This window comes from Pecten maximus, chromosome 1 (assembly GCF_902652985.1).
Source record: "Pecten maximus chromosome 1, xPecMax1.1, whole genome shotgun sequence".
In the NCBI taxonomy this organism is placed as follows: domain Eukaryota; kingdom Metazoa; phylum Mollusca; class Bivalvia; order Pectinida; family Pectinidae; genus Pecten; species Pecten maximus.
In genome coordinates, this window is record NC_047015.1 from 8,343,805 (window position 1) to 8,369,852 (window position 26,048).

The window sequence follows — 26,048 nt, forward strand, 5'->3', positions numbered from 1 at the left end:
GAGGTCTGATAGTGTTGTCGAGGATGGCTTAGTACCCGAGCAGGAGGCGAGGTCTAGTAGTGTTGTCGAGGATGGCTTAGTACCCGAGCACGAGGCGATGTCTGATAGTGTTGTCGAGGATGACATAGTACCCGAGCAGGAGGCGAGGTCTGGTAGTGTTGTCGAGGATGGCTTAGTACCCGAGCAGGAGGCGAGGTCTGGTAGTGTTGTCGAGGATGGCTTAGTACCCGAGCAGGAGGCGAGGTCTGGTAGTGTTGTCGAGGATGACATAGTACCCGAGCAGGAGGCGAGGTCTGGTAGTGTTGTCGAGGATGGCTTAGTACCCGAGCAGGAGGCGAGGTCTGATAGTGTTGTCGAGGATGGCTTAGTACCCGAGCAGGAGGCGAGGTCTGGTAGTGTTGTCGAAGATTACATAGTACCCGAGCAGGAGGCGAGGTCTGGTAGTGTTGTCGAGGATGGCATAGTACCCGAGCAGGAGGCGAGGTCTGGTAGTGTTGTCGAGGATGGCTTAGTACCCGAGCAGGAGGCGAGGTCTGATAGTGTTGTCGAGGATGGCTTAGTACCCGAGCAGGAGGCGAGGTCTGATAGTGTTGTCGAGGATGGCTTAGTACCCGAGCAGGCGGCGAGGTCTGATAGTGTTGTCGAGGATGGCATAGTACCCGAGCAGGAGGCGAGGTCTGATAGTGTTGTCGAGGATGACATAGTACCCGAGCAGGCGGCGAGGTCTGATAGTGTTGTCGAGGATGACATAGTACCCAGCAGGAGGCGTTGTCGAGGATGACATAGTACCCAGCAGGAGGCGAGGTCTGATAGTGTTGTCGAGGATGACATAGTACCAAGCAGGAGGTGAGGTCTGATAGTGTTGTCGAGGATGGCTTAGTACCCGAGCCAGAGGAGGTCTGATAGTGTTGTCGAGGATGGCTTAGTAACGAGCAGGAGGCGAGGTCTGATAGTGTTGTCGAGGATGGCTTAGTACCCGAGCAGGAGGCGAGGTCTGGTAGTGTTGTCGAGGATGACATAGTACCCAGCAGGAGGCGTTGTCGAGGATGACATAGTACCCAGCAGGAGGCGAGGTCTGATAGTGTTGTCGAGGATGACATAGTACCGAGCAGGAGGCGAGGATACTATTCCATCACAGATAACACTGCCATAGCGACCTCAAAAGAAGGCAATATTTTTTCTCAGTACATCACGCTTTTAATTATTTCTTATTCAGCTGAATATTTCATCACCGGAGGGCCTGTCAACTTCGGCTTCTGTGTCAGTCACAACAGTAATAGTCACAATATATTCATGTTCAAATTCGCGCCAAATTTGATAATGCAAAGGTACACTATCGCCTCATAGTACACGTGTGTAGCCATTGGAAAGTCAGTATTCTGTCATGTGATGTACTTAATCCGTACATTTTGGAATATTATATAAATGTATACTTGGGATTGTGTATATATTAATACATAACATTTCATTAAAACGGCTTCAAATGAAGCTATGTGAATTATGCAATTATAAATACATCGATTACAGCAAAGCATCGCATATTTACTAAATACATGGAATAGCATGGGTATATGATGTCTACTAATCGTGCGGCTATAATGGGGCTGATTTGGAAAGAAAAATTACTTGTTTTTTTAACAAAATCATGATAATTGAGTATATCCCCCTTTTGCCAGACAATTCAGTTTTACACTGTAATGTATTTGCCAACTTACGGTGTTATATCTTTGTATCAATTCATTGATAACTGCCAAAGATGAAATCAAAAGATATGAGTTTAACTTTTGGCCTTTTTATCAACAGCTTCATTATTTATATAAACGTCGTCTGCTCTGTGATATTTTCCAGAGGAGTTGTTCGTTGACGAAGAGGTTGCAATACCTTTCGAAGGGCGGCCACATACGCCGAATGTGTCCGCCAGGCTGCCTGCAGGAGCACGTCGTTGTAATACCCATGTGATGCGATGACGCTATGGAACTGCATACTGTTGTGTTCTACTCTCTCTTCCCCAGTGTGGATGTTAGAGTTGTGCTGGGGGTAGATCCCCAGTTTAAACACCACGATAGCAAGGAAGACGTCGTCAAACGGAAAGTTCTTGGTGTAAGGTATCGCTATTTGTATATCCTTTAACAAATGCATAGATATGAGCATAGCCCCGGCACTAATGAATGGTGGGTAGCGATTAAAAGGGTAGTCCTCATAGGAAATAAACCACTTTCCATACTCATTACGTTCAGGCGCGTCTTCGTGAAGATTTCCCATGAAAAGTGTTCTGTGCTGTTGGGTAGACAGAGTGTTGAGATAAGCGATCAAAAAGGGCGTGGCTACGTAGAAGTCGTCATCCATGAACACGACGTACTTAGCGTGACCACAGTTGTTCACGGCCCAATGGATCCCACCCACCGTCTTCTGTGTGTTATTATAGTAATCGTCCTTGAAGGTCATTTGAAGGACATCGTTGTGACGAAGAATCTCCTCCTGTAATACCTTGTGCATTCGATGGTTGTCGTTTTCCCTAGGCATACCTACCAAAAATATCGTTTTTGTTGGAAATTCATACGACTCGGGGCGCTGCTGTCCCCAGGTGGATCGGATTGAATCCCTTCTGCCGAAATGGCGGACGGAAGATTTGACGAGGAATAGAAGGAATATGTCTCTCTGATTGCATAAGTAAGTGACGTTGGTAGTGTAGTGGTATTGGTAGGGATTGATTGGCTGCCTATCCACTTTACCCCCGGAACGGTACGTCCGTACCAGGGCCGGCATGTCAACTTCCATTGGATACCGGAAAGCTTTAAACGAAACATCCCTCGAAATTTTGCCTATATGGTCTCGTGTCATCAGAAACACCAAGACAACCAGAAGAAGCAGTAAATGACATCTCTTCCGGAAGAATTTTTGTATCAATCCATCGTACCTCATATTCTCTCTGTTCTTGTCCCGTGCTGGTGTGATGTTTGGTTGAGGACATTGGTGAAGGTCCTAAAAAACAATATAGAGACGTAGAAGAAACAGTTTATTAACTCAAAAGGACCGCCACTAAAAACTTATCCATGATTACTCCAACTATCCGTCAATAAAAACCTCCCCCATGACCTACTCCCACTATCCGTCAATATAAACCTCTCCATGACCTACCCCCACTACCCGTCAATATAAACCTCTCCACGACCTACCCCCACTACCCGTCAAAAAAAAAACCTCTCCACGACCTACCCCCACTACCCGTCAATAAAAACCTCTCCACGACCTACCCCCACTACCCGTCAATGAAAACCTCTCCATGACCTACCCCCACTACCCGTCAATAAAAACCTCTCCATGACCTACCCCCACTACCCGTCAATAAAAACCTCTCCATGACCTACCCCCACTACCCGTCAATAAAAACCTCTCCACGACCTACCCCCACTACCCGTCAATAAAAACCTCTCCACGACCTACTCCAACTACCCGTCAATAAAAACCTCTCCACGACCTACCCCCACTACCCGTCAATAAAAACCTCTCCATGACCTACCCCCACTACCCGTCAATAAAAACTTCTACACGACCTACCCCCACTACCCGTCAATAAAAACCTCTCTACGACCTACTCCCACTACCCGTCAATAAAAACCTCTCCAGGACCTACTCCCACTACCCGTCAATAAAAACCTCTCCACGACCTACTCCAACTACCCGTCAATAAAAACCTCTCCACGACCTACCCCCACTACCCGTCAATAAAAACCTCTCCACGACCTACCCCCACTACCCGTCAATAAAAACCTCCCACTACCCGTCAATAAAAACCTCTCCACGACCTACCCCCACTACCCGTCAATAAAAACCTCCCACTACCCGTCAATAAAAACCTCCCCACGACCTACCCCCACTACCCGTCAATAAAAACCACCCCACGACCTACCCCCACTACCCGTCAATAAAAACCTCCCCATGACCTACCCCCACTACCCGTCAATAAAAACCTCTCCTCGACCTACCCCCACTACCCGTCAATAAAAACCTCTCCACGACCTACCCCCACTACCCGTCAATAAAAACTTCTACACGACCTACCCCCACTACCCGTCAATAAAAACCTCTCCATGACCTACTCCCACTTCCCGTCAATAAAAACCTCTCCAGGACCTACTCCCACTATCCGTCAATAAAAACCTCTCCACGACCTACCCCAACTACCCGTCAATAAAAACCTCCCCACGACCTACCCCCACTACCCGTCAATGAAAACCTCTCCATGACCTACCCCCACTACCCGTCAATAAAAACCTCCCCACGACCTACTCCCATTACCCGTCAATATAAACCTCTCCATGACCTACTCCCACTATCCGTCAATAAAAACCTGTCCACGACCTACCCCCACTACCCGACAATAAAAACCTCTCCACGACCTACCCCACTACCCGTCAATAAAAACCTCCCCATGACCTACTCCCACTACCCGTCAATAAAAACCTCTCCACGACCTACCCCCACTACCCGTCAATGAAAACCTCTCCACGACCTACCCCCACTACCCGTCAATAAAAACCTCCCCCATGACCTACCCCCACTACCCGTCAATAAAAACCTCCCCATGACCTACCCCCACTACCCGTCAATAAAAACCTCTCCACGACCTACCCCCACTACCCGTCAATAAAAACCTCTCCACGACCTACCCCCACTACCCGTCAATAAAAACCTCTCCACGACCTACCCCCACTACCCGTCAATAAAAACCTCTCCATGACCTACTCCAACTACCCGTCAATAAAAACCTCTCCACGACCTACTCCAACTACCCGTCAATAAAAACCTCCCCATGACCTACCCCCACTACCCGTCAATAAAAACCTCTCCATGACCTACCCCCACTACTCGTCAATAAAAACCTCTGCATGACCTACTCCAACTACCCGTCAATAAAAACCTATAAATAATAGCTTGCGTGAGCTAATGTTGTTTGTTTATATGTATGCGACGTTATGATAAAGTTTCTTGTATCTTGTACATTGATATACTCGTTGGGCATATTAACATAAACGAGAGTATGTACTAGTTACCTCCCCTCAAACAAACCAGGCAGCAAACGCAATAATTTGTGCAGAAAATAATTCGGAACAAACATTGTTTATATAATCTATTAATCTCTAATTGGTCATATAATAGCATAAAGCACATTAAAAAATGACAAATAGTCAACATGACAAATTTGCTTGTCCTTCATCCAAGAATGCTACTGGCCGTGAGACCTTGAGACCTCGAGGCCTCTTGTTTATTGATGAGATGGTGTCGAAATGTAATGTTGATGCTTTACGGATGGATGATAGACTGCAGCACACTAGTATTGTCTTACTTGCTTGAATAATGTGGTCATTTGAATACAGAACACTACTATTGTCTGACTTACCTGAATAATGTGGTCATCTGAATATAGAACACTAGTATTGTCTTACTTACCTGAATAATGTGGTCATCTGAATATAGAACACTAGTATTGTCTTGCTTACCTGAATAGTGTGGTCATCTGAATACAGAACACTAGTATTGTCTTACTTACCTGAATAATGTGGTCATCTGAATATAGAACACTAGTATTGTCTTACTTACCTGAATAATGTGGTCATCTGAATACAGAACACTAGTATTGTCTTACTTACCTGAATAATGTGGTCAGCTGAAAACAGAACGCTAGTATTGTCTTACTTACCTGAATAATGTGGTCATCTGAATACAGAACAGTAGTATTGTCTTACTTACCTGAATAATGTGGTCATCTGAATACAGAACGCTAGTATTGTCTTACTTACCTGAATAATGTGGTCATCTGAATACAGAACGCTAGTATGGTCTTACCTGAATAATGTGGTCATCTGAATACAGAACGCTAGTATTGTCTTACCTGAATAATGTGGTCATCTGAATACAGAACGCTAGTATTGTCTTACCTGAATAATGTGGTCATCTGAATACAGCACGCTAGTATTGTCTTACCTGAATAATGTGGTCATCTGAATACAGAACGCTAGTATTGTCTTGCTTGAATAATGTGGTCATCTGAATACAGAACGCTAGTATTGTCTTACTTACCTGAATAATGAGGTCATCTGAATACAGAACGCTAGTATTGTCTTACTTACCTGAATAATGAGGTCATCTGAATACAGAACGCTAGTATTGTCTTACTTACCTGAATAATGAGGTCATCTGAATACAGAACGCTAGTATTGTCTTACTTACCTGAGTAATGTGGTCATCTGAATACAGAACACTAGTCCTTTGTGCATCCATGTCAGTGTCTACCAATAATGTAATCATATTTTTAGGGAAAATTATTTCTTTATATTATATTTTAATATTTCATCTTGGTTATTGTCACCGTCATCTTAAACAACTATAGTCGTATCAAGATTTTTCGGTACTGTCGCCATGACAACTAATCGTCGAACTTGGTTATCTGAGTAAGGTGCATTTTCACTATCGGACCTTAGGATTGCGAGGCCTTTTGAATACAGGGCCCATGGTCCTTATCTGTCACCTTAGTTCAGATAGGTATGGAGTACTTATAGATGACGTTTTTCTTATACACTAACATTCAACACATCCCACCCCTGTGACATTAATTTAGATCAAGGTTTACCATCAAAAGCCCCATCGCAATCATCATAAAGCCATCTGCCTATGGCCATATTGCTACTCATGAAAAATTTACATTATACATGTAATATGATTTAACTCTTGTTTCTTTCCACCTCTGTTTGGCTGTGCTAGCAGAAATGTAAGATTCAACATAAATTTAGGGTACAGCGATATGCTCCCTTTTCTAATTCCCCACAGCACGCCTCTGTTGACCACCGCAAACCGCGCCATACTTGCCAACATGCGGACGACGGGAGTCAGCCGCGGCCCCCTAGCCTCGCCAACGACACCAGTAACGCTACCAAACGCCACCGGTGGTAACCCCCACCCTGATGAGAAACGATAACTTCCAGGCGACTAACCTGCAAGAAAACAACAAACTGATGCTGACACGTTGAAAAGAACCGACATTGCTTCCTCTGTGCATCGGATTGATGCGTCTTCGCCTTCGTTCCGTAGGACATGTTTTCTGCCCCAGCATTGTGAACAATACCACTACACAGATGACCTCTGATTCCACAGTGAACCGACATCGACACACGGCCCCTACCAATAGGCACTTCCGCAAACACAACCCCAAGCACGCCAACCGAAACACTTCAGGACCGCCACATGGAAAGACACCTCGGCCATAAATGAATAACCGCATCAAGGACACAATGAAAGGCATCCACGGAACATCACCAAGACTGATCTCCAAGACACGGCGTGATACTCCCTACCCCTAAAGCTTCAGACCCTAGGGTTTTCATTTCACTCAGCAGCTGTACAGAACATCTCTTCATAAACATACTCAGGTTCAAATTAAACCCAACAAAGACTCCACGAGAGGACAGAGAAAGCTTACCAACACTTAATGTTTATTTCCGCCAGCATAAGTTCCGCACTAATCCCAGCAACAGGATCTCGGGAGGGCATAAATGACCTGTCTATGCCCAATACCCTATCTGGCAGCAACGGACTGTATAACGCTTGATAACTGTATGCAATAGAGTCCTCAAAGCCTTCACATGGCTACTCTAACGAGCCATTTCCCCCGCAACCCTCTGGGCTTTGGAGGCGTGAACATTTCACTCTCCACATACACTTTCCTCCCCCACAAATTGAGGTTGTCCAATCGATAATACCTACAGGCTGGTACCCATTATCCAACCAATTAGCATCATGGTCCCCGTTTCTAAACCCCCGGACCCACGAGTTGTCTGTATCAGAACGTCTCCAATGATTATAGGAACTCCCTGTTAACAGAAACCCCGCGCTCCGTATAGGTCGAATCTAATCCTCGGCCATCAAGAACAAAATCTTTCTCCAACTCACCATGGCCTAATTGAAATGAACCTCAGCTTCCCCCGTTGTATGCTGAATTACATCACCACAAGGCGGAAGGGCAATAGGCCATTTGGTGTGGATAGTTCCGGTAAGTAACACAATCGTCGGATGTAGTAGAGCTTCCCAGAACTGATATCCTGCGCTTAGCCATCATCACAATGCCAGCGTATTTCCAGTTCGCTGATTCCAGTCGATGTTACCAATCATACTGATACCGTATATGGAAACACAACACGAAGTTTCTGTATTATCTCACCCATTTGTCCCACGACTGGTTTCGCTCCCCTATTGTCATCTTAAATAATAAAAGTAACAAAACAACAGAAAATAAATGAAAACCTAACTAATAAAAAAAAATTCAGCCTTTCAATGTATTTTAGGTGGCAGCACTAACTGCAATCAAGAAGTGTGCATTTAAAGTTCAAATGTTTTATAACATGCATGTTTCAAACAAGGGCCATTATATCTACTTTTTGCGATTAAATACGGAAATGCTCACATTGTTATGGTATCATTGCGCCTTGCCGAAAAAAAGAATCCAAGAAACAATGTCAGGCCTAACTACAAGGACCATGGAAACAAACGAAATACATGGGAAGTTGTCCTGTGAAGGGTGTGTATGCGTTCAGCTACAACCAACATCACATTCGAAAGTTAGGTTTTTTAAACTGCTGTTGTAGTACATAAATGGATAAGTGGATGGAATTACCCTCTCGTATTATAGGATTTAAAAAAGTCACTGTACGTACAAATGAAAACTTGATTTATTTCCAACCTTACCTTATTTATATGGTAGTACTTGTCTTATTTTCAACCTTATTTTAATACTTTTTTGCTATTGTAATCGATCAAATTTATATTTATATTTGAAAAAAATATATACATTTGTATTTTATACACATATTCCCTTGTTTATTGGACATATATGACAACTGGTATTAATTTGTGTATTACAACAATAGTACTCATATACTACTATAACCAGAAGCTTGTATGTATTAACACTTCTCATATTTTTAAGAAATATTCTCACGTTTATGTAAACACGGTCATTTTCAAAACCCGTTAATTACCATTCCACCAAATAGCTACATTATATAATATTCGTTTTGATTACAAAATTGTTTGTATTGCAGGGTCTAAACAAGTTCCTATAACGGGAAGACACGACAAGCGTCAAATTACAACACTACTTGGTATAGCAAAAGATGGGTCTGTGCCATATAATACCATATAGGGAAATAGTAGAAATTATACTTACGATGTACACATTTTATTCGACTCTAATATGATATCGTGAAACAGTAGAAACTACATGTATACTTACGATGTACATGTTCTGCTTAACAATATGCTTTAAATAAAGATTGTTTACTATTCATTGTCATAGTTGTCATTTATCACAAGGTGAAAAATATTCACGGGTATTTAATTTCGCGGATATTACCTTGACCGCGAATATAGCGAAATTAAATCCCCCGTGAATAAAAGCAACTATACAGTACATGAGTTATACATGTGATATATACCTGTGTGTGTGGGTATGGATGTGATATATACCTGTGTGTGGGTATGGATGTGATATATACCTGTGTGTGTGGGTATGGATGTGATGTATACCTGTCTGTGTGGGTATGGATGTGATATATACCTGTGTGTGGGTATGGATGTGATGTTTACCTGTGTGTGTGGGTATGGATGTGATATATACCTGTGTGTGTGGGTATGGATGTGATATATATCTGTGTGTGTGGGTATGGATGTGATATATACCTGTGTGTGAGGGTATGGATGTGATATATACCTGTCTGTGTGGGTATGGATGTGATATATACCTGTGTGTGGGTATGGATGTGATGTATACCTGTGTGTGTGGGTATGGATGTGATATATACCTGTGTGTGTGGGTATGGATGTGATATATACCTGTGTGTGTGGGTATGGATGTGATGTATACCTGTGTGTGTGGGTATGGATGTGATGTTTACCTGTGTGTGTGGGTATGGATGTGATGTTTACCTGTGTGTGTGGGTATGGATGTGATATATACCTGTGTGTGTGGGTATGGATGTGATGTTTACCTGTGTGTGTGGGTATGGATGTGATGTATACCTGTGTGTGTGGGTATGGATGTGATATATACCTGTGTGTGGGTATGGATGTGATATATACCTGTCTGTGTGGGTATGGATGTGATGTTTACCTGTCTGTGTGGGTATGGATGTGATATATACCTGTGTGTGTGGGTATGGATGTGATATATACCTGTGTGTGTGGGTATGGATGTGATATATACCTGTGTGTGTGGGTATGGATGTGATATATACCTGTGTGTGGGTATGGATGTGATGTTTACCTGTGTGTGGGTATGGATGTGATATATACCTGTGTGTGTGGGTATGGATGTGATGTTTACCTGTGTGTGTGTGGGTATGGATGTGATGTTTACCTGTCTGTGTGTGTGGGTATGGATGTGATGTTTACCTGTCTGTGTGTGGGTATGGATGTGATGTTTACCTGTGTGTGTGGGTATGGATGTGATGTTTACCTGTGTGTGTGGGTATGGATGTGATATATATGTGTGTGTGGGTATGGATGTGATATATACCTGTGTGTGGGTATGGATGTGATGTTTACCTGTGTGTTGGGGTATGGATGTGATGTTTACCTGTGTGTGGGGGTATGGATGTGATATATACCTGTGTGTGGTGGTATGGATGTGATGTTTACCTGTGTGTGTGGGTATGGATGTGATATATACCTGTGTGTGTGGGTATGGATGTGATGTTTACTTGTGTGTGTGGGTATGGATGTGATTTGGTGTATAACGTTTATTAAGTTTTTTTATTAGTCCTTTGTATGAATGTATAATATACATAATGTGGTGTTCTTTAGTTGTTGTCTTTTTCGTTCTGTTTCTGTCTTAAACTGAACAAGTAGAGCCATGGATAAATACCTACATGTATATGGGGGGGGGGGGGGGGGGGGGGGGAATCACAACAGCCACTGAGCAACCTGAACATGACATAAGGAAACCTTCCACGATTTATTTGGTAGCCATTGACAGTACAGTGATATTTGCAAAAAAAGGGCCAACAGCAGAGGAGTGTAATATTTCATTAGACATACCAAGTATTTACTCAGATGTCTCTGTTCTATCAGGGTTAATAAACAGTCAATTTGGAAAGAAGTAACAATTGAAAATGACCTTGAGCAAACCATATACCAATCTACACTATCAACTACAATTGACGGCGAAGAGAGATATCGTTGTTTTGCTGAGTCGCTTTGCTTCTAAAGCCTCTCGCCTTATTGACAACTTCACTACAAATCTGGCCGAATAATGGATGGCTATACGATTAAAGTTTGATGAAGGTAAGCTGTATAACCGGAGCAACCCTGGGTCTTGGCACAACCGTTGCTATGGTGGAGCACTAAGGAAAACTGTTTGGTGCTGCTTGCTTGGTCTCCGTCGGTTTGGCACGTACTGGTGTAAAACCCGTACCCGCATTTACAGCCATTACCATCAACGGGCACGTCATAGCCTGGCTAGCCACAAAAATGAGAATAAAGCTTAGCTTAGAGCTCGAGCATATATAAGAGGACGCTGTCTGAATCAACAAGCTGTACCAGCAAGAAAGCTCACATGTAATATGGTGTTGATTCTGTCGATGTACTGCCAGATACATCATCGCGACAACTTAAAGAGGTGTGTGATAAGTACCTTTCTAGACATTTTAGCCTTTCTGTGACAACCGGCCAGTCCAACAGCTTTACATGGATGGAAGAGAGAAAGAAAAGGCATCATCGAGATTTGGATATATTGTGAGACGAAATACACAAAGGAATGTTGGACCTTCGGTGAAAAGTCTTCTGTACACCAGTTTCAGAGGGAATCCATTTACTACACATGGATTAGAACAGGAATATGTCCCCATTAAAAATATGTCCTTAAGAAAACAGGCTAGTCTGTGACAGTAACCCCATCAGGATTCATGGCTGGTGTCTATACATTCCTGGCTGTTTCACCTGATGGGAAAGTAAAGAAAAGGGGTGTTTTTGGTGCGAAGGACAATCTCATATCAGATCGACATCGAAATTGGAAAATGTTATGATTTAAAAACTCACTGGGTTTGATAATCGGGTCTTACTTACCGAGCTGGCTAGTCAAGGGAACTCACCAGTATTGGCATGCGTGAACCAGATAAGCTAGATAAACTATGGTTAATGAATAGTTTCAAATACATATAGATTTCATTTAAACACTTTATTGAACTAGATTTCATTCCATAAAAAAAAACATTATGATCCTCTGACCACCTAACATGTCCTGGTCCAACAAAGGCCTGAAAATATTAAATTAGGTATAATATGCATATTTCCTATTGCCCAGTAATAAAATATGCAATCTGTCTATACATTGGATAAATAAATTGCATATAAGCATTTAGGCGTTTGGTGATATCATATATTACATGAACACACCATTACATACAAATCCGATCCAGACCAAACATACGACACCAGGAAAGAACAAATGCCAATCGACTCAACAAAGAGAGAACAAGAAGAAACGCATTATGTGTAGCATTCCCACATCTGTAAGTGGCTTTGTGATTGATCAAATACTGACTGTTATATGCAGAAAACTAGCTATTTTCTCGTAAAATGTAGATAAGGCATTTACAAAATGAAAGTTGTGTGATTCACCATATCAAAGATAATCATGCTACATTAATCTTTCTCATAAATATAGATATACCTCTGTAAACAATATTCACTACTAACGTATACAATATGTATTAGTATATCAAAATGTGAGTGCTGTGATAGCTTACTCTGTCAGAGCGTTGGCCTACGTAAGCCTTATTGCTCTGCATGGCATGCAACGGCTCTCATTTGTTCTTTCGTGAGGTAGTCACCACCTGCTACAAGAAGACTCAGCCTCAAAATGACACTGGCTGTTCGCCAGGCAACAAACCCAACAACAACAACAAAAACTCCGCCCAAATGGATAATAAACAAGACGTCTTGATTTACAGTATGCGCGGGGAAAGGTTTTCAGTATTAATACAGAATTAGGTATTTTGAGAAAAAAATGACTCTTTGACATATGAATACGTTTTTTTAATAACTACCATGAAGTATAGCGAATGATAGCCCTCTTACACGAGGACATTGATGTATATGTTTGCGACTTAGAAAAATAAAATTTATTTGAACGTAAAAAAAAAAAAAAAATAACTACCATCACATGTCAGCTCTAAATACATGAATGACCAACAAATTAAAATATATATAAATATTGTATAAATCTCAATGTAACAAATATAATAATTGTTTTGTATAGACTATCCAGTTCCATCAACGTCGGCTAATAACCCTGGGAACTAGGAGCAGCGTTGGACGCCTAATCCTCTATAAATGGTGTATTGATGATAAAACACAGCAATGTAAACATTATGAGGACAATGAATTAGACTGTGTGAAAGGTAAAGATGGCCAGTGGCCAGGATGGTGCCGAGTATGACATCCAGTACAGAGGCGATAAGGAGAAAGTTTGGGTGGATGAGCTACTGCAGGATTTTCATTTTGGTGCAGTGAAAATCATCGATATCTAATTCAGGTATGTTGTGTGCGTCATGGACGCTTTAAGAATTTCCTGGTACAAGTGATGTAAACGTGTAAGTTTTGGACATTGTTAGATCCATTAAAAACAAGAAATGTTTAATGTTGAAATAAAAATCATTTGAACATAGCGTGTTGAATCAAATTGCCGAGAGCCTAGAAATGTGCCAAAGACTTATTATATACCATCGTTAAAATATTGGTAAGGTCTAGCAATGTTTGAATAGGAGGTGTTACTTATTGTATTTATCGTGCCATCACAGAGGGCTGTAGAAAATGGAACGACAAGCAGAAGAACATTGCTGATTATCTTTTCTGTACATACAGTAACGTTTAAAAGTAAGATATGCTACATGCGACCCTTTAAAAGATTTGACTCTTGAAAGAGGAAGTCTCCTTGTGGCAGCTGTTGACGATATAAACTGTATTAAGTAGATAAAATAACAAAGGTGTTACAGATTTAGGATTTGTTGTACAGAACAAATATACATTACTTGTATCTGCTTAAGGCTTGTATATCGCCTGGCATCCTCTGTTTGGATTGGGGATCTCTTGTATTTGGATATCGCTACAAGATGCATAATTTGAATCATGCATTCTTATTATGTATAATTAGATATTGATACCACAAGTTACCTAATTATGTGTCACACATGAAAACCACAATCACGTGTTTATTATATTTCGTATATCGTAAGAACATGATATTGTTAATGATAAAACTAAAATTCATTCTAAGTCTAATTTAAATTGTCTCCCTTGAATTGAATGGTTTGAACGGTAGAACATTCATCTAGAATACATTATTTTTGGGGCTGTACAGTTGTTTCATGGAGATGTTGTGACTTTGTAGTTTTATCAGGATTTTCTCCTCGAATTGCCCTGCTGTGGATATTGAACCAATCTATTTTAATTTTTAGGTATTTCAAAAACTTCAGGGAGTTGGGCTTTCCACGTACAAACATTTTTGAAATTCTCTAAAAGTTTTGTGAATACTTTTAAAATTCTGGAAATTATAAAGAATAATCTATTTATAATTCAAATTGGTGATATGATAAAAAAAAAAGTGATAATTTTTTTCTTGTTTTTGTTAAATACAACTATTGACAGTTCATGGTATGGTTAATCCAAGATGAGCCATATTATACTTTTCCTGATCATGACTCAAACAAAATACAAGTAGGAAATATCTTTGATTTTCATGATAGATCTGCACATAATACATAGTTAATCGATATATAATTGATACATACATTCACAACAATGTCACAATAAAACGATATAGACCTCAGTCACAATGTCACTGTGACACAATTACACGATATATACCTCAGTCACAATGTCACTGTGACACAATAACACGATATAGACCTCAGTCACAATGTCACTGTAACACAATAAAACGATATATACCTCAGTCACAATGTCACTGTGACACAATAACACGATATAGGCCTCAGTCACAATGTCACTGTAACACAATAAAACGATATATACCTCAGTCACAATGTCACTTTAACACAATAAAACGATATATACCTCAGTCACAATGTCACTGTAACACAATAAAACGATATAACCTCAGTCACAATGTCACTGTGACATAATAACACGATATATACCTCAGTCACAATGTCACTGTGACACAATAACACGATATATACCTCAGTCACAATGTCACTGTGACACAATAAAACGATATACATACCTCAGTCACAATGTCACTGTAACAATAACACGATATATACCTCAGTCACAATGTCACTGTGACACAATAAAACGATATAGGCCTCAGTCACAATGTCACTATAACACAATAACACGATATATACCTCAGTCACAATGTCACTGTAACAATAACACGATATATACCTCTGTCACAATGTCACTGTGACACAATAAAACGATATAGACCTCAGTCACAATGTCACTGTGACACAATTACACGTTATATACCTCAGTCACAATGTCACTGTGACACAATAACACGATATATATACCTCAGTCACAATGTCACTGTGACACAATAAAACGATATATACCTCAGTCACAATGTCACTTTAACACAATAAAACGATACATACCTCAGTCACAATGTCACTATAACACAATAACACGATGTAGACCTCAGTCATAATGTCACTATAACACAATAAAACGATATAGACCTCAGTCACAATGTCACTGGAACATAATAACACGATATAGGCCTCAGTCACAATGTCACTATAACACAATCAAACGATATAGACCTCAGTCATAATGTCACTATAACACAATAAAACGATATATACCTCAGCCAAAATGTCACTGTGACACAATAACACGATATAAGACTTCAGTCTCAATGTTACTATAACACAATGACATGATATATACCTTAGCCACAATGTCACTGTGACACAATAACACGATATAAGACTTCAGTCTCAATGTTACTATAACACAATGACATGATATATACCTTAGTCACATTGTTACTATAACACAATGTCACGATATAGACCTCAGTCACAATGTCACTTTAACACAATGACATGATATATACCTCAGTCTCAATGTCACTATAACACAATAAAACGATATATACCTCAGCCACAATGTCACTGTGACACAATAACACGATATAAGACTTCAGTCTCAATGTCACTATAACACAATGACATGATATATACCTTAGTCAGGACATCCCCACAACGCAATAATCCTACCGATACAGCTAGAGTGGATCCCGATGGGCGATGTTGTACGGAATGCGTGTTTCATATGAGAATGTATACGATGTTCCGCGAGTGTACAGCTTCTCGATTAATTACTCCCAGATATAACACTATACGTCGGACGTTTTAGCGTGCTGAAATGATATTCACACGAAAGGGACAATATGTCTACCAAAACACATACCTGATAGTTCTCAGTTTTCTCATTTCCGTAGTTTTGTTCAAAATACAATGAGGTCGGTTTAATGACCTAAGATTTGAATTTATGTTCATTCTAAAATAATTGAACAATTACAAGTAGCATTAACCGGAAGTAACATTATAGTGTGATAATATGCTATTGTAATTAGACAGACCGGTAAGTGAATCAGTAACGGCGTTTAATTGCTGATTGGGCCTATCATCCAACCAAGCCTTTATAAGGGGAGGCCTATGGGCCTTAACGGTCATTTGACCCATTTTGACCCTGCCTCCAGCCCATGGGGCCAATAATTGCATACCTGCAAACTGCCTTCTAAAAGTGCTAATTCCAATAGAAATGAAACAAATGATAGTTAAAAATATGATTTCCTTATATAAACTACAGTTAAGTTTACCCCCTCCCCAGGGGCAAATATGAGGCCACAAGACCATTTTAACAATTTTGGCAAAGCACCTTAATACCCTTCCATCTGTGAAGATTATTTTATTCTACCTTATTTGGGTTTTGAGAAGAAGATTTTTGAAATTTCAGCCAATTTGACTCTTTTTGGCCCTGTCTATCAGTCCCTAGGGGTCAGTCAGGGCCAACATGCGTATACCATCAAATTGTCATCTCATGCTGATAATGTTAACTTAGTTAGAATGCATTCCAACAGAAATGAAACAAATGATAATCAAATTTGTGATTTCCCAATATAAACTATATGAAAGTGCATCCCATCCCTAGGGGCAAACGTGAGACGCCAGGGTCTTGAAATTCACAATATTGGTAAAGTACCATCAGACCTATCTATCTGTGAAGAATATTTGATTCTACCATATCTGGAAGATGAGAAGAGTATTTTTGAAATTTCAGTTAATTCGACGGACCCCTTTTGGCCCCGCCCCTGAAGTCCCTGTGGGTGGGGACCATATAATTCATAATTTAGGTTGACATTTGGCCATAGAAGTTTCCTGCTAAATTTCATTGAATTTGGTTCAGCGGTTTTGGAGAAGTCGAAAATGTAAATTGTTTACGACGGACGACGCACCAGGACGGACAAAGGTCAATATCTCATATCTTATGTGATATGGCGATAGACATGTTCGACGCTCGTTGATAAGCCTGGGGTGTTAACCACACCATTCTCATTTAGAGGAGATGACCTGTATTAGACACATGAACACCTGATTTCATTCTGCCCTTTTAAGCCGTACAAGTGCATTGCCTTGCTGTTTGTATCATCTCTACATACGCGGCTCGTACAAGTCGGAAACTTGGAGCGAAATCCAATATTTATACCTACAATCGATAATATATATATTATATTGTACATTGGTATCGTTGTTTTTCCATACAAAGATGGTGCTAACACAGATGTCGTGATTCCGGTTGTTTTGGCTGGAAGTACAGGTCACGTGTCCGACACTCTGATGCTGTATGTGTAGGCAATCGTAGACATATAGAATCGTTCCCCTGTTTGAGACAGAGAGATCTCCAACCAAAGGGATGATAGTATTTAATGTCTAACACGAGTTCTGCCTCCTCACAACCTACAGTGTTGTAGCCTTGTAAATCAAGTTGGCTTTGTTTTTCATTCCCCTTCCCGGGATATCACGTGGTCTGAAGGTGGCGAGTATTACGAATGAAAATGGCGGCCATCAATGTTAAAAGCATAACAGGAGACGAGACGCTGAAAATACACATTATATATGCGTTTTATAGTTAGGGGCACATGATATAGTACATTCTGCCGAATGAGTTTGTAACAATAAGCGTGTTGGAAATACCACAAAAAGAAAAGATTTGACATTGTTTCAGGTGATGTAGACTTATAAGGATTTCAGTTGAGAGAAATATCGATCAGACATTGAAAGAAATAGATGACACAAAGGAAAGCACCAGGAACAATAGGTTTGGGATTTTGTTCCTTAATTCATGAAATATCGATTTTGTTTGTTTGACACAGCTTTAAAATCTTGAGAAAATTCCAAGTATGATGTATTGCCGCGTGCAATTTGTTCACGTGGGGTTGGGGAAGACTCTATGGTCAAAGGACATGTCCTGGAGGGGGTATGCATTGTGATAGGCTCCCTTCGTGCTCGGGCCCCGGTGGTTGTTGCTCGTATACCCGACCAAATCATATTGGGACTTTATTTTCTTGATAAGAATAGAGCTGTCATTGACTTATCAACATATACTGTTGAGTTTAATGGTGAACCCCACGCTGCAATATGTGTACAGGATTCCAATGACGAAGGAGCAAACATTTTTAAAGTCCGTCACAAAAGTAAAGTTGTTGTTCCCCCAGCGTCTTTCAAATACGCCAAAGGTGCAGGAGTTGGAGAGGAAGAATCGAAGGGTGACATAGTCGTGCAGCCCCATAGACACTTTAATGGCCTACTTGCTCCAGCCACCCTGCAGTCTGGCAACAACGATATGGTTTTTACGGACAACTTTATCACCTTGAGGAAAGGGTACGATTTTGGCACCGCATTAGAAGCTGATGAAATAGGCCACGATGCGGACGCGGTCGGATCTCCGATTGTCCGGGAGGTTATTGTTGAGCCAGGCGGGGATATGAAAAAGGAATTGGCAAGCGCATGGTCAGCGCTTCCTCTTCATCTTGGTGACCTGTTCGACCGTTCCGTTAGTGGGTTACGACAATTATATCAATCTCTTCATTAGGATAACGTACGGTTAATGGAGAGATCCGCCAATCCTTTGAAATAAGTTATGGAATGCAATATCGTACACTTAACACCTCGGTGTACATCAGAGTATAGTGTAGCCTTACAGACCTGTCAACTTGATTACGATCTCATACACCTAACACCTCGGTGTACATCAGAGTATAGTGTAGCCTCACAGACCTGTCAACTTGATAACAATCTCGTACACTTAACACCTCGGTGTACATCAGAGTATAGTGTAGCCTTACAGATCTGTCAACTTGATTACAATCTCGTACACTTAACACCCTGGTGTACATCAGAGTATAGTGTAGCCTTACAGACCTGTCAACTTGATTACAATCTCATAAACTTAACACCCTGGTGTACATCAGAGTATAGTGTAGCCTTACAGACCTGTCAACTTGGTTACAATCTCGTACACTTAACACCTCGGTGTACATCAGAGTATAGTGTAGCCTTACAGACCTGTCAACTTGACAACAATATCGTACATTTAACACCCTGGTGTACATCAGAGTATAGTGTTGCCTTACTGACCTGTCAACTTGATTACAATCTCGTACACCTAACAGCTCGGTGTATATAAGAGTATAGTGTAGCCTTACAGACCTGTCAACTTGATTACAATCTCATAAACTTAACACCCTGGTGTACATCAGAGTATAGTGTAGCCTTACAGACCTGTCAACTTGGTTACAATCTCGTACACTTAACACCTCGGTGTACATCAGAGTATAGTGTAGCCTTACAGACCTGTCAACTTGACAACAATATCGTACATTTAACACCCTGGTGTACATCAGAGTATAGTGTTGCCTTACTGACCTGTCAACTTGGTTACAATCTCGTACACTTAACACCTCGGTGTACATCAGAGTATAGTGTAGCCTTACAGACCTGTCAACTTGACAACAATATCGTACATTTAACACCCTGGTGTACATCAGAGTATAGTGGAGCCTTACATACCTGTCAACTTGATTACAATATCGTACATTTAACACCCTGGTGTACATCAGAGTATAGTGTAGCCTTACAGACCTGTCAACTTGGTTACAATCTCGTACACTTAACACCTCGGTGTACGTCAGAGTATAGTGTAGCCTTACAGACCTGTCAACTTGATTACAATCTCGTACACTTAACACCCTGGTGTACATCAGAGTATAGTGTAGCCTTACAGACCTGTCAACTTGGTTACAATCTCGTACACTTAACACCTCGGTGTACGTCAGAGTATAGTGTAGCCTTACAGACCTGTCGACTTGATTACAATCTCGTACACTTAACACCCTGGTGTACATCAGAGTATAGTGTAGCCTTACAGACATGTCAACTTGATTACAATCTCGTACACTTAACACCTCGGTGTACGTCAGAGTATAGTGTAACCTTACAGACCTGTCAACTTGGTTACAATCTCGTACACTTAACACCTCTGTGTACATCAGAGTATAGTGTAGCCTCACAGACCTGTCAACCTGATTACAATCTCGTACACTTAACACCTCGGTGTACATCAGAGTATAGTGTAGCCTTACAGACCTGTCAACTTGATTACAATCTCGTACACTTAACACCTCGGTGTATATAAGAGTATAGTGTAGCCTTATAGACCTGTCAACTTGATTACCATCTCGTACACTTAACACCTCGGTGTACATCAGAGTATAGTGTAGCCTTACAGACCTGTCAACTTGATTACAATCTCGTACACTTAACACCTCGGTGTACATCAGCGTATAGTGTAGCCTTACAGACCTGTCAACTTGATTACAATCTCGTACACTTAACACCTCGGTGTTCATCAGAGTATAGTGTAGCCTTATAGACCTGTCAACTTGATTACAATCTCGTACACTTAACACCTCGGTGTACATCTGAGTATAGTGTAACCTTGCAGACCTGTCAATTTGAAAACAATCTCGTACACTTAACACCTCGGTGTACATTAGAGTATAGTGTAGCCTTATAGACCTGTCAACTTGATTGCCATCTCGTACACTTAACACTGCGGTGTACATCAGCGTAAAGTGTAGCCTTATAGACCTTTCAACTTGATTACAATCTCGTACACTTAACACCTCGGTGTACATCAGCGTATAGTGTAGCCTGACAGACCTGTCAACTTGATTACAATCTCGTACACTTAACACATCGGTGTACATGAGAGTATAGTGTAGCCTTACAGACCTGTCAACTTCATTACAATAGCGTACACTTAACACCTCGGTGTACATCAGAGTATAGTGTAGCCTTACAGACCTGTCAACTTGATTACAATCTCGTACACTTAACACCTCGGTGTACATCAGCGTATAGTGTAGCCTTACAGACCTGTCAACTTGATTACAATCTCGTACACTTAACACCTCGGTGTACATCAGAGTATAGTGTAGCCTTACAGACCTGTCAACTTGATTACAATCTCGTACACGTAACACCTCGGTGTACACCTGTCAACTTGATTACAATCTCGTACACGTAACACCTCGGTGTACACCTGTCAACTTGATTACAATATGGTGTACTTCATATCTCGGTAAATATACGCTTCACAGGCCATTTGTCTGATGAAGGTGACAGAGTGTTTTCATACTCATTCTGGGATATAAGGCTTTTCTTCTTTAACGCAATGGACACAAAGTCTTAAACTGAGATATGCTGTAATTGTGATAAAATAATCGAGCTCTTGCCATCTGGATCATATCATTGAAAGAATATTGACGTTTACAGTGTGTGCTATCATTTACGAAATTAAAACGCACATTTCTAGAAAAAAACATATTTATAGAAAAACAAGCCTTCATAATTAGGAAAGCTATATTTTGTATTTCCATAGAAAGGAAGAATCCAATAATTAACTTATTAGACCTTGAAAAGAAGATCGTCTTCACTGGTATAGTGGAGACCAGTTTGAGACCAGACACCCTTCTACTGTCCCGATCCATACAGAAACTCTCTATGGTGGAGCTGACAGTACCATGACAAATCAGAATATATGAGGCCTAAGAAAGGCAGTGAAGTAATATATGTGTTTTGATCACCGATAGTGTTGGAGACAGGGGATCAGTGTTGGAGACAGGGGATCAGTGTTGGAGACAGGGGGACAGTGTTGGAGACAGGGGACAGTGTTGGAGATAGGGGGACAGTGTTGGAGACAGGGGAGCAGTGTTGGAGACAGGGGAACAGTGTTGGAGACAGGGGGACAGTGTTGGAGACAGGGGGACAGTGTTGGAGACAGGGGGACAGTGTTGGAGACAGAGGAACAGTGTTGGAGACAGGGGAACAGTGTTGGAGACAGGGGAACAGTGTAGGAGACAGGGGGACAGTGTTGGAGACAGGGGAGCAGTGTTGGAGACAGGGGGACAGTGTTGGAGACAGGGGGACAGTGTTGGAGACAGGGGGACAGTGTTGGAGACAGGGGACAGTGTAGGAGACAGGGGACAGTGTTGGAGACAGGGGAGCAGTGTTGGAGACAGGGGACAGTGTAGGAGACAGGGGAACAGTGTTGGAGACAGGGGAGCAGTGTTGGAGACAGGGGGACAGTGTTGGAGACAGGGGGACAGTGTTGGAGACAGGGGGACAGTGTTGGAGACAGAGGAACAGTGTTGGAGACAGGGGGACAGTGTAGGAGACAGGGGGACAGTGTAGGAGACAGGGGGACAGTGTAGGAGACAGGGGACAGTGTTGGAGACAGGGGACAGTGTAGGAGACAGGGGAACAGTGTTGGAGACAGGGGAGCAGTGTTGGAGACAGGGGGACAGTGTTGGAGACAGGGGGACAGTGTTGGAGACAGGGGGACAGTGTTGGAGACAGAGGAACAGTGTTGGAGACAGGGGGACAGTGTTGGAGACAGAGGAACAGTGTTGGAGACAGGGGGACAGTGTTGGAGACAGAGGAACAGTGTTGGAGACAGGGGGACAGTGTTGGAGACAGAGGAACAGTGTTGGAGACAGGGGGACAGTGTTGGAGACAGGGGGACAGTGTTGGAGACAGGGGGACAGTGTTGGAGACAGGGGAACAGTGTTGGAGACAGGGGGACAGTGTTGGAGACAGGGGACAGTGTTGGAGACAGGGGAACAGTGTTGGAGACAGGGGGACAGTGTTGGAGACAGGGGAACAGTGTTGGAGACAGGGGGACATTGGAGACAGGGGAACAGTGTTGGAGACAGGGGAACAGTGTTGGAGACAGGGGGACAGTGTTGGAGACAGGGGATCAGTGTTGGAGACAGGGGAACAGTGTTGGAGACAGGGGGACAGTGTTGGAGACAGGGGGACATTGGAGACAGGGGGACAGTGTTGGAGACAGGGGGACAGTGTTGGAGACAGGGGAACAGTGTTGGAGACAGGGGGACAGTGTTGGAGACAGGGGAACAGTGTTGGAGACAGGGGAACAGTGTTGGAGACAGGGGGACAGTGTTGGAGACAGGGGAACAGTGTTGGAGACAGGGGACAGTGTTGGAGACGGGGGAACAGTGTTGGAGACAGGGTGACAGTGTTGGAGACAGAGGAACAGTGTTGGAGACAGGGGAACAGTGTTGGAGACAGGGGGACAGTGTTGGAGACAGGGGAACAGTGTTGGAGACAGGGGGACAGTGTTGGAGACAGGGAGACAGTGTTGGAGACAGGGGCTTTCCGTCGAAGTCATACCCCATCTAAATTGCTTTTTACACTGTTAAAGTGGCTGCCAATAGAAGATTATTTCAATCTTATGAAAGCTGTTCCTGCTTACAACATTTTGCATAAAGATATTCTAATTGTCTTAATTAATAAGTTTATCTATGTCAGGGATGTTAGTTTAAGAAGAACAAGGTCTTCACTTTCAAATAAGTTTGATATTCCAAATGCGAGAACAGGTTATTTTAAACGCTCATTTGTGTACACATGCTCCAATCTATTAAACAGGTTAAATGAAAATATCAGAAATGCCAGCAGTGTTGCTATTTTTAAACAGAGATATTTAAATGATGTCTTTTCATATTAAATTAGATTTGTACTTAAGAACACCTAAGTACACTTTATACATGTACTTTTTAGATGAGAACTATATTTTTGTTTTAATATACATGTATTTGAATTAAGGAGTTTATATTAATATTTCGTTTATCTGTGATAATTGTATATAAAAATGTATATTGATGCAGCGCCTTATTAAACATTAGACTTGTCTCCACATGTAACCCTCAAAACACAAAAGATATTATTATCACAGGCCAGACTATTGAGGGCAGGAGACTGATAACCTCCTTCTGAATTGCAATGTCGAGAATGTTCCGATTTAAGGTAAAAACATAGAACGGCGGAAGAATCCAGCTGATGAATAAATGGCCATGCAGGATAGAATCGTGGCTGTTTCCAGGAATATAGTATCCATCACGTGATCATATACATCTAAAGTGTATAGTATCCATCACGTGATCATAAACATCTAAAGTGTATAGTATCCATCACGTGATCATATACATCTAAAGTGTATAGTATCCATCACGTGATCATAAACATCTAAAGTGTATAGTATCCATCACGTGATCATATACATCTAAAGTGTATAGTATCCATCACGTGATCATATACATCTAAAGTGTATAGTATCAATCACGTGGTAAAAGTGATCATATATATCTAAAGTGTATTCGTGTATATCTCTCAATTACGTGGTCACTGTACTCGTGTAATCTGTGGTGTACATTCTTAATCACGTGGTCACGGTACTCGTGTACATCTAAAGTGTATATAGTATCAATCACGTGGTCACGGTACTCGTGTACATCTTTCAATCACGTGGTCACGGTACTCGTGTACATCTAAAGCGTCTAATCACGCGGTTCGGTCCTTGTGTACATCTAAAGCGTCTAGTATCAATCACGTGGTCACGGTACTCGTGTACATCTAAAGCGTCTAGTATCAATCACGTGGTCACGGTACTCGTGTACATCTAAAGCGTCTAGTATCAATTACGTGGTCACGGTACTCGTGTACATCGTCTAGTATCAATCACGTGGTCACGGTACTCGTGTACACAATAAATTACATGATTGTTGATAAATTATCTGTCCATGAATCGGTAAACTTTTTTGACCAAGATGATTCTGATATTTTAGCATTTATGCTCGGTAATGTCAATGAAATTACAGAAAAAAATAACAGTCAGACGTGGCTTAATATAATACTTAATATAGCAAAGCTTATCATGCCGATGTATATCAAATCTAAAAACACATTAAAAGCAAATAAGTATGTAAACTACAGTTGAAGTTCATTTCGCTTAATTATAGATTATGTTTGTAAATCATTGTCCATATATGTGAATTTCTTTATCTCTTAATATGTACTGATCTGTATATGTAAATGTTTTTTCTATACCTCTTAATATGTATTGATTTGTATATGTAAATGTTTTGTAGAAAAAATCTCCATCTGAGGAGGAAATAAAGATTCATTCATTCATTCATTCTAAAGCGTCTAGTATCAATCACGCTGTTCGGTACTCGTGTACATCTAAAGCGTCTAGTATCAATCACGTGGTCACGGTACTCGTGTACATCTAAAGCGTGTAGTATCAATCACGCTGTTCGGTACTCGTGTACGTGCGTACGTCTAAATGGGACAGAAGATATGAATATGTGGTTGAGTTGCTTGTTTACGTTGGAGGTACGCTACTTTGGAGCCGATTACTGGAGTATGGACCTAACGATCGATAGATGACGCCACATGAGAACATGTAACGTTTATTGATCCCTATCACCCTCCCGTTACTGCCCCTCCGACTTACCAATGGTGTGTCCGAGGGCGGGTACTCTTCTGCATCCCTCCCTACCGTAGGCACGTCCCTCCCTAAGCTGTAGTTCCGGTCTTGTCTGA

The 26,048-nt window shown here is 41.5% G+C and overlaps 2 protein-coding genes across 2 annotated transcripts; one reads left to right on the forward strand and one right to left on the reverse strand.

Moving 5' to 3' along the window:
* The first annotated feature begins 97 nt into the window (after window positions 1-97).
* LOC117341231 lies at window positions 98-781 on the forward strand. Its single transcript, XM_033903409.1, has one exon. The coding sequence runs from the start codon at window positions 98-100 to the stop codon at window positions 779-781; it is 684 nt and encodes a 227-aa protein (XP_033759300.1).
* Window positions 374-26,048, reverse strand: LOC117323873 (beta-1,3-galactosyltransferase brn-like). The gene is made up of 2 exons (XM_033879380.1): window positions 25,960-26,048; window positions 374-2,982 (listed from the first exon to the last, which is right to left on the reverse strand). Exon 2 carries the CDS (start codon window positions 2,920-2,922, stop codon window positions 1,813-1,815), a length of 1,110 nt encoding a protein of 369 aa, XP_033735271.1. The 5' UTR covers window positions 2,923-2,982; window positions 25,960-26,048; the 3' UTR covers window positions 374-1,812.

Bases quoted from the DNA above. Each gene is read 5' to 3' on its own strand.
- LOC117341231 (XM_033903409.1), top strand. From the start codon at position 98: ATGTCTGATAGTGTTGTCGAGGATGACATAGTACCCGAGCAGGAGGCG.
- LOC117323873 (XM_033879380.1), bottom strand. From the start codon at position 2,922: ATGAGGTACGATGGATTGATACAAAAATTCTTCCGGAAGAGATGTCAT.